General features: G+C 29.4%; 1 protein-coding gene across 1 annotated transcript; it reads left to right on the top strand.

The window, feature by feature from the left end:
• Positions 1-2,446: 2,446 nt before the first annotated feature.
• LOC149033801 (fatty acid synthase-like) lies at positions 2,447-10,712 on the top strand. The gene is made up of 15 exons (XM_089171685.1): positions 2,447-2,797; positions 3,139-3,392; positions 3,473-3,704; positions 3,879-4,306; positions 4,394-4,687; positions 4,758-4,977; positions 5,056-5,216; positions 5,302-5,619; positions 5,709-6,014; positions 6,087-6,307; positions 6,373-6,647; positions 6,713-7,096; positions 7,660-9,494; positions 9,577-10,314; positions 10,460-10,712. Exons 1-15 carry the CDS (start codon positions 2,656-2,658, stop codon positions 10,532-10,534), a joined length of 5,883 nt encoding a protein of 1,960 aa, XP_089027811.1. The 5' UTR covers positions 2,447-2,655; the 3' UTR covers positions 10,535-10,712.
• Positions 10,713-10,912: the final 200 nt, after the last annotated feature.

Below are 10,912 nucleotides of genomic sequence, written 5' to 3'. Positions count from 1 at the left end.
AGATTTATTTATTATAATATTATTACCATATATAATAAAGGTCACCGGTATGATTAGTGAGTGGAATAGTCGATAAAAAGTACACTTTTCCAAATTTAAGGAATAAAAATGGAATGCTGAATGCGATAGTTATAAATAGTCACCAAAATGGTAGGATGTTTATCAATGGAAATATAATTCGTCAGAAATTAGGTAGAAATAAATAATCCTTTTTTTGAAACTCAGGTATAAAATTTTTTTTTGTTAGTATGGTTTTCAATTTCCCGTTTTCATCTACATTCTTGCGTTGCTAACAAACATTTTAGGATAGACGAAATAAAGACATTACAAAAAACATATGGAAAGAACTGCTGGACACAATGAAGGTTCTGGTAAAATACAATGAAAGATCTAATAGAGATATTCTCTAGAAATGTTTTTTCACCTCTGTAGCCTACCACACCTCAAGACCTTTATTATTTATAACATATCTCGTCCTTATTCTTTGGACCACAAACTTATCTTTCTAAATACTCTCCTCTAAATAAAGATCTGAACAACGAAAAATCTAAAAGAATGCATTGAATCGTATCGCTCTCTCAGCTTATCGAACTGTGTACACTACGAGTCTCGAATTTGGGACCCGTGGTAAACTTCACCGATTCACGCTGGGCGTTCAACATCTTAAAAATGTTTTTATTTTATTGAAAAATTAGTATAAGTTTCTTAAATATGCAAATATCACAATTTATAATATAATTTTCATATATGCATGGGTCAGTACATCTCATTGGATATTTTTCATAAAAACATATAAAAATCAAATTGAATAGACATATTTTGTCTTTATGCATCAAATATATTTTATAAAGAAGCAAAATAAAAATATAACTGTAATTTACTTGATTTTGAATGGAATTTGTCAGCTGCTCCTCATTTATTACACAGTATTCTCTAATTGTTTTTCTTTGATGTATCTGGTAGTCCTTTTTTTTTTCAAATATTTCAAACAATACAATTATTATATATTCTAAGTACTTCATAATTATTTATTATAATATTTGCGAAATAAAGAATTTAATACTAATTTTTCAATAAAATACAAACATTTTTAAATAAAAAAGATATGACAAGTTGTAGAAAGAAACTATAGGCATGAATATTATCGCATCGATAATAAAGAAAATAAATGTAGATCGAATTTCAACAGACCTTCCCTGTTTTTTATAATTCTTTTCTCATTATAAGGAACCGACCTTGGGGTGTAGGAAGCTGACAAAAACTAATATTTTCAAAATTCTATCCATCAAGATGGAATGCTGAATGCGATAGCCATAGATAGAGACGAAAATTGTAGAATATTTGTCGACAGAAAGATACGTCGTCCTCTAATCCAAGTAAATATAATATATTTTTTTTTTTAAACTCAGGTAGATGAATTTTTTTCTCTTACACTTTTCACACTTTCTGTGAATGTGAGATATCTTTATCATAGGTTAGCATACACAAGTATTTCTTTTTGTGTTGCAACTAATAACTGTAAATGCTGTTAAAAAAGGGAACAATTGTGGTCATATTTTTTTCGTTTCATCGGGTTTTGAATTACAACGATTTTAAAATCTATTTCTATTTTCGTTGTTTTATTTCAAAATATTAAAAATTTTTTTAAAAATTTATTTTTTATATTTTTTTTTCCATATTTGTAAAATAAGTTATATTATTATATTCTTATTGGAAATATAAAGTATTTAGGGTTTATTTGTTTTTGTCACGTGTCTAGTTTCTTCTATTTACAAACTTTTCTATTTTATTAAAAATTATTAAAAATTTTCTAAATAGACAAAATTATAATTAAAAAACATGTCTTTGAATATTTATAAGAAAAATATTCTACAATGTTGTTTAATTTTTTTCTCTGATGTATCTGGTAATGCTTTTTTTTTTTTTTTAATATTTCAGACAATACAATTATTATACATTCTATGTACTTCATTTTTATTTATTATAATATTTGCGAAATAAAGAATTTAATACTAATTTTTCAATAAAATAGAAACATTTTTAAATAGTAAAGAAATGACACGTTTGGTAAAATAAAAGCAGACCAAGCACCCTCTAGCTTTATTTCGACCGTCGGTTCCTTTGGACCTTATACTTTTGTCACATACCTACGTGCTTATCTCTGTTTATTCCTTCTACCCTTCTATCGTTCCTACCTACAAACATTTCGAGTATCGAAAGAATACGTGTCCACGCTTTGTAGTATGGAGACCGAGAATAGGAAAAACTACATAGCTATATTCTATCTCATTCTCTTGCAGGCTTAATCCTATATGATTGTCTCTTTTTCTCTTCTTACTAAATATCGTGGCCGTTTCAAAGCCACCCGTCGCTCCGTTGCCTCACCGTCCACCACTGTCTTGCCGTGACGCACACCACTCCCTTGCCTCGACGCACACCGCTCCCATGCCTCGAAATCGCGTTTGTTTTCACTTAAATAAAATGACAATGCTTTCTACGCGTAAGATATTTAAATTTTTAAAACGAATGGTACAAATATCAGTTTTAATTAGACCTATGCCGAAGGCTATATAAACAGCAGCAACAATTAATAGCTTTAGTTGATAAGTAAAATCGTATTTGATTGTAGCTTCTATATAGATACATTTAGCAAGTATGAATTTAGAAGGCAAAGAAGAAGTGGTTATTTCTGGAATATCTGGAAGATTTCCGAAAAGTGAAAATATTAATGAATTAATAGCGAATTTAATAAGTGGAAAGGATTGCTCGACTATAGATCATAAAAGATGGAAATTAGGTAAGAATAAGTTAAATTAGTTTTTACACGAAAATATTTTACTGTTCGAAAATTCATGTAAAATGCTTTGATAGAAGATGTTTGAAAAACGTTTTGCATTAGTCGGCGATTATTTATAAAGCTGTACAGATACTTTGTCCGTCTCTCACTTCCTCCTAACGTCTTCAAGAAAATCCGACAAATAGAAAGAGTCGCTTTTATTGTTCTTTATGTCAGCCTGTCTAATTACCTATGTATGCCTGTGTATGAGTGTGCCTTGTTGCCTACAAAAAAAAAATTTATTGTTCTCAACAATCATATTGAAGTACTTTATTTATTGTTTTGATATATAATTATTCTAGATCCTATTTCCAAAATACCATCTCGTTTGGGAATAATTTCTGACTTAACGAAATTTGACAACTTCTTTTTTGGAATTAGTACATTCCAGTCAAAAAATATGGCGCCAGAATTTAGAATTGCAATTGAAACTACTTTTGAAGCAATTATTGATGCTGGAATAAATCCTGCAGAGCTACGCGACAAGAAAACCAATGTTTACGGGGTATTGAGTTTATATGAGTCAGATAGTTATCTTATGAGAGCTCTAGGAAAGGTAAGTTAATAGATTCATCTAATTGATTCTAAAAATTATTGAAAAAACTGTATCTATAGTTCGTTTTATTTTCATAATAGAAAGATGGATATACTTTAACGGGGTATTGCCGTGGAATGCTAGCAAACCGGATCTCATTTGTTATGAGTCTAATTGGATCAAGCTGTAGTATTGATTCAAATTGCACATCAAGTGCATTAGCAATTCAAAAAGCTTACCAAGCTATTAAAGCTGGAGATTGCGATAATGCGATTGTGTGTGGTGGAGCCTTAAGTTTACTTTCTAAAACATCCTCTCAACTCTTTGAATTAGGTAAAATATGAGTATGTAAAGAATAATTACTTCCAGTACTTACATATAAAGAAAAAAAAGGCAACTGTTTCTTGTAATTTGATCATATAAATAATAATGAAAATTTCTACATAATCAAATGAATATTTTCCTAATTTATAAATAATTTTGGGTTGTATAAATTTCGTGATTTAGGTTTGTTGTCATCCGACGGGCTAAACAGGTCTTTCGACAAAAATGCTTCTGGATTCTTAAGAAGCGAGTCAGTAGGAACTATTTTCTTACAAAGAGCTAAAGATGCAAAGCGAGTATATGCTGAGGTCGTTAATATTTGTGTTAGTTACACTCCAGCAATTTCAAGAAAAACTTGTTTATTTTCTACAGCTGAATTTCAAGCTCAAATAATGAAACAGACATTAAAACAATGCGGTTTAAGACCTAGCGATGTAAATTACATCGAGGCCGATGGTACAGCAATCAGATCAATGGATCTAGAAGAATTAAATGCGATAGATCTTGTTTATGGTCAAGATCGAAGTTATTCTAATCCTCTCTTAATAGGATCAATTAAATCAAACATTGGTTATACATTTAATAATAATACATTAAATTCGATAATCAAGGTAAAATAACTGAAAAGACAAAATTAAATGTAACACAATACAGATTTATTTTCATATTCTACATTATATTCTCTTTGTAATTTCTAGGTACTAATTGCTATGGAGACCGGAGTTATACCACCGAATCTTCATTATTCCGAGCCTCCGGAAGAAGCTCAATGTCTTCAGGAGGGACGCGTAAAAGTCGTTACAAAACCAACAATTTGGACGGATTGTTACGCTGCAGTTAACACAGCTGCATTAAATGGTTCCTTCTCGCACATTATCTTGAAACGTCATTCAAAAGAGAAGCTGGGTAGAAAGCTTTCACAAAATAATATGCCACGGCTTTTTGTAGCTTCTTGTCGAACTCAAGAAATGATGACATCGATCTTCAATACCGTAAGATATTTATTTTACGACAAAACTAATTATACAAAATGATTGTTAATAATATGGTATACGTGTTTAGTTGAATTCGAACAGAGGAGATGATGAATTTGCTCAATTAATTAATGATATTACTGAGAAACCATTTCCTCAATCATTGTATTCTGGATATACAGTAATTCCAGAATCTGAAGTAACTAACTCAGAACAATCGATAGAGATGATTAATGACAATTTGTCACCTCAATCTCGACAGATATGGTTTGTTTTTTCGGGGATGGGATCACAATGGACGGGAATGGGTACTACAAATTTTACATATAAATAATTAAAAAAATGTTATTTGATAACTATCAAATATCATAATAAATCTTTTTTAGGTGAATCACTGATGAAGATACCAATCTTTGCTGAAGCAATAAAAAGGTGTGATAATGTTTTAAGACCTCGAGGTTATGATATTATGCATATTATATGTGACAAAGATCCAACTATATACGATAATATTATAAATTGCTTTTTAGGAATAGCGGCAATACAAGTAATAATATATTTAATATTTACACTTTAATATTTTTTATTTCTTCTTATCTTTGTATAAATAATTTCTCGTGATTGTTACACAGATTGGTCTAGTGGATATTTTATATGCTGTTGGCGTTAAACCGAATTACATGATCGGGCATTCTGTTGGTGAGCTTGGTTGTTCTTACGCAGATGGTTGCTTTTCTGCTGAAGAAATGATTTTAAGTGCTCTCTCTCGAGGTTTGGCTTCTGTAGAAAGTGACTTAATACACGGAACGATGGCTGCAGTTGGTCTTGGCTACCAAAAAATTCGAGATATTTGCCCTGAAGACATTGACGTTGCATGTCATAATGGACCAGAAAGCTCTACAATAAGTGGACCAACCGAATCAATAAATGTTTTTGTAAAAGAATTACAGGTAATTCTTAGCAGATTTTAAGTAGATTTTTTAATAGACAGTCTTAATAATGAAGTTTTATTAATATAGTCATAATTTTTCATTTTTAGAATAAAGGAATATTTGCTAAAACCGTTCCAACTAATAATATTGCATATCATAGTCGTTACATTTCTCCAGCTGGTCCAAAGTTGTTGGATTATCTAAAAAAAGTCATTCCTTTTCCAAAAGAACGCAGTTCTCGTTGGATATGCACGTCTATTCCGCAAAACGAATGGCTTTCAATGAAAGCTCAAGTTTCTTCACCTGAATATCATACAAATAATCTTCTTTCTCCTGTTTTATTCGAAGAAGTAATAAAAACGATTCCAAAGAATGCTATAACCATTGAAATTTCACCGCATGGACTGCTACAGGTTTATTATTTAGAATAAAATATTTATTTTATGTTGTTATAACTGTGTAACTTATTACATTTTATTCATCAGGCAATTTTGAACAAATCGTTACAAAAAAACTGCATTAATTTAACATTAACAAGACGGGGTAATAAAGATAATTCAATCTTATTATTATCAACATTAGGAAAGCTTTATAATCTTGGGTTACCTATTAAGCCAGGGAAGCTCTATCCGAGAATTTCCTATCCCGTTTCTATAGGAACGCCGTCGATTTCTTCACTCTTCCGATGGGAACATAGTTCTGATTGGTAAGTATAAAATAGACTTTTTTCTAAAATAAATTGTATAAACTACTATTTCATATGTTGGACAGGAACGTAGAAGCTGATAACACGTATGAAATTCAACAAACCGAAGAACTGATAGATCTGGAATCAGATAAATACAAATTTTTACGAAACTTTAAAATGAACGATAAAGTTACTATTTCTTTAGCTGTCTATTCGAAATTAGTTTTAAATGTTTACTTAAATTTAAATCCGCACAAGCATGACAATTCTTTTATTCTGGAAAATATTAAAAATCACAATAAATTACTAACAGTACCCAAAGATAACAAAATACATTTAATTATTATGATATTTAAAGGTAAAAATTTTTAATCACCAAAATATAATATTTCGTAACTATGTTAAAAAAATGTAAATTTTTAGGCTCAGGAAAATTTGAAGTTAAATGTAAAGAAGGAATCATGTTAGCTTCTGGAACTATACGAGTAGCAGAAACTGAGAAAAAAGTTATTCCTGAAATTATTTTATTGAAAAAGGAATCAGAATTTTTAAACGAAGAAGATATTTATTCAAATCTTCTTTTACGTGGTTACCAGTACGAAGAATCTTATAATATTATTAGCAGACTTTCAACATCGTGTACCAATGGTACGTTTAAATGGAGCAGTGATTGGATGTTATTACTAGAAGGATTAATTCAAGTGCATATTATCAGCAGTAGGAACAAAAATATGTTGATACCGAGTAGGATAGAAAAACTCGTCATCGACACAGCACAATTAACCGACAAAATGAAAGAAAATAATGGTAAGCATTTGAATGTTTATATTAACTTTTTCGTCGTTATTAAGATGAAATATAGACCAAGAGTTGTGTATAAAACTCTTCAAATTCTCTAACAGATAAATCAAAATTAAAATGTATTTATACTACTTTATGATCATATTAGGAGTAAAACGAAATGAATTTAATTTTCATTTATTTATAATTAAAGAACAAAAAATTAAAATTTATATTATTTATTGAATTTTGCTTTGATATTAAATTATTTACAGTTATTTAATTATTCGCAATAATCGGCAGTCTTTTCTTAACGTTTTAGTACTAACAGTTATAATTGTGAAATAATAAACAATTTATTAAAACAAAAGTCATTATTAGGAAAGAATTCAAGATCTTTAATTATTTTTTAAGAAATATTCAAGTAATTTCTGCATTATATATTTTCGTAAATTCTAATTGTTACATTATTTAAATACATTTTCTTAAACAATTATTTAAATATTTCTTTGGTAAGTTCCTCCACAAAAAAACACGACATATATCATAGTTTAATAAATTATATAGTATATAATAATTTGTTTTCACAGAGCTATCTATGAGATTCGACAAACACATAAATGTGATAGCTTGCCCCGGAATTGAGATGATTGGGATTCAATTTCAGGAAATAATATTTGAAAACAGTCATTGGGAAATTATAACGGATGAACTTCAATTTATCCAGAATGTAGATAAAACAGAGTTGAATATTGACGACGTATTAAACGTAGTAATAGGATTAATTTCCACAAATATTAGCAAAAAAAATATCAAAAAGATATTGGTAATAAAGGACTCAAAAAACAAAAATGAAAACATTTTGGAGTTTCTCGAGAATATCATACAAAGGACGAGGAAAAACCTGAATATAAAATTAATTAACAGAGAGCTCCTTAACCAGACAATGAATGAGGATTTTATTTTGACGATTATAAATAATGCGCACTTTAAGGATGTAAGAAAATTTATTAGTACTCTCGATAAAGAATCATTTTTATTGACAACCATGGAAACAGAAGAGAAAGATAATGTGATTTCTGCATTAGCAAGTGTTGGATTAAATGTCATCTTAAAGATCAACATTTCTCTTTGTCGTATTGTTCTGCTTTTACGTAAAGAAAGAAATTTAAGAAAAACGATTGTTTTGAGTAACCAAGAAAACTGTCTAGATCAATTAAAGATCTGTTTGCGAGACTCAAAATATGACAATATTATATTTGTGGTAAACACTATTATCGATAATGATATATTTGAGATACTTCGAGATATAAAACGAGAACCGGGATATAAGAAACTTCAAATTTTTGACTTACAAGATGAAAAAGCACCAAAATTCTCACTTCAAAATAAATTCTATGAATCACAAGTAAAGCTTAATCTTCGTGAAAACGTCTTAGCACCAAATGGGGAATGGGGCACATACAGATGGATGCCATTGTCAGTGAAGTCTACTTCTTCTTTGCGTTGGAAAGCACAAATAAATAAACCAATTTCTTTAGAATGGACGGAAGACCTACCACTGTTTAGAAAAAAAAATGAAAGTGTCGTAGAAGTAGAGTTTGCAGCATTCGACTTGAATGTTTACGAGTACTATTTAAATAGTGACGTCAGCTTAGAATCACAAATATTTCTTACTGAATATTCAGGAAGAGATGAAAAAGGTCGTAGAGTAATGGGGCTTGTTAATAATTTAACTATAAGCAATGAAATTTTACCAGATCCAGATTTAACTTGGATTATTCCAGAAACGTTAAGCTTTGAAGATGCTGCAACGATTCCCCAAGCTTATTTAGCAGCTTTTATTATTTTACATTCAGATAAAGGAAAGTTTGAAACTATTAAAACTGTATTAATACATTTTGGTGCTAGTGACATAGGACAGGCTCTTATAAATTTATCTTTATTATATAATTTTGATGTTTACACTACTTATGAAACGGAAGCAGAAAAACGAGTGATCGAGACAATACGACCAAGCTTACCACAGACTCATATTATAAATGTTAAAAATTATAAAAGTTATATTCTAAATATTACAAAAGGCAAAGGTTTTGATTTTGTAGTAGCAAACTATTCCGTCTTAGACGATATGGAAAATTGTTTAGACATTGTTAAAGATTTAAAACATTTGGTTATGACTTATGATTATAAAGGGCCTAGTTACTATCCGATACCACTATATAATTTTAATAGGAGCATAAGTATATACGGCTACTGTTTACAAGACCTTATTAAGTTGCCAACGAAAATTAAAAGAGAAGCAGCAGATCTGATGAGAACAGCTCTTAAAATGGGCAGCTTAAAACAAATTATATCACGAAGACATTTTCTTCAAGGAGCAACGGAAGAAAGAAGCATTGATGCTTGTGAACGTTATGGAAAAGTAAATAATTATTTATACTGTTTATCTAATAATATTTTATAATATTTTTTGACAATTATATTACAAATGTATTTTTTTGCAGGTTTTAGTCAAATTGCAAGAATATAAAACACTTTCCAATTTCATTCCTCAATTTTGGTTCCATAGCGATAAATATTACCTTGTCATCGATGGTTTCAATATCTTTGGCAAAGTACTGATTGAATGGATGATCGAACAAGGAGTTAAAAAATTCATCATTGCTTCTGATATGTCTACACAGGGTCACGAATGTGCGGTCCTTAAATGGCGCGAAAATGGAGTAACGGTCATTGTCCGACATGAAGATGACTTGAGCAATGTCACATGTATTGAGAAATTATTCAAAGAAGTTTTAACTATAGGTCCACTAGATGGTATATTTGATCTACAAAGAACGAAGATTGATTCTTCAATTTCTTCGTTAAAGTATTTCAAAGTTACTAAAATACTAGATGAATATAGCAGAAAGCTCTGTCTATCTAATGTAAAATTCTTTATTTTCTCTTCGTTCGACTTAGACGGAGATGGATTAAGAGACACTAATATTGAAAAATTATGCAAAAAAAGAAAAAAATCTTCGCATCATGGTTTATTTATTTTATTGCCTAATCTTTTAGAAAATGCAGTAGCTGACGAAAAATTAAAAAATGTATATTACATAAAAATGTCATTACTTTTAAAACGACTAAACTCTATACTATGCACAGACTCTTCAGTAATCGCTGTTCGCCATTTAATAAAAGATAATTCCGTAGATGGCAACGAGAAAAATATTCTCGTTAGGGGGACCGAAAAAGAGGTAATTTATTTGATTTTTATGATATAAATTTTATTTACTTTTTGTTTCGATTAGCTATTGCGTGATAGTACCTATTATTTTAAATATTTTTATTACATATAAGCTTTACATCTTATTAATCATGATTGTGTTTAAAATAATTTAGCAACGATCTGAAGAAAAGGATCCACAAGAAAAGGAAGTACGTCAGTTTGAAAAATATCTTTATAACTATGATTAAATAAATACAAAATATTTTAAGGAAATTATGCAAGTCATATTATTTTTCTCTTTGTTCAATATATATATTTTCATTTTGATTAATTTCATTTCTTTTAAAATAATAATGATGTTTTTTTATATTTAGTTTAATGAACGTTTTAAATGTACTTTAAAAAATAAATAAATCAATAAAATTATACTGTTTTTCGATTTTTATGGCTTTTTCTCCTTTTTTTGTGACTAAACTAAGTTATTCACTTGTTCCATGAAACACATTTTCCACTGGCGTATACGTATGTAGGTACATAGTGTACGATCTGAATTGATCGTACGGTAATTAGATGTAGTTAAATCGCGCGTGTCCGATTCTATCGATTAGAACTATAGATTGATACTC

The sequence above is a fragment of the Polistes dominula genome, unplaced genomic scaffold, assembly GCF_049000335.1.
Source record: "Polistes dominula isolate Pdom_NZ unplaced genomic scaffold, Pdom_raw_medaka contig_286, whole genome shotgun sequence".
NCBI lineage: Eukaryota > Metazoa > Arthropoda > Insecta > Hymenoptera > Vespidae > Polistes > Polistes dominula.
Note: the sequence above shows the minus strand (reverse complement) of the source record. Positions and strands in the feature narration are given on the sequence as shown.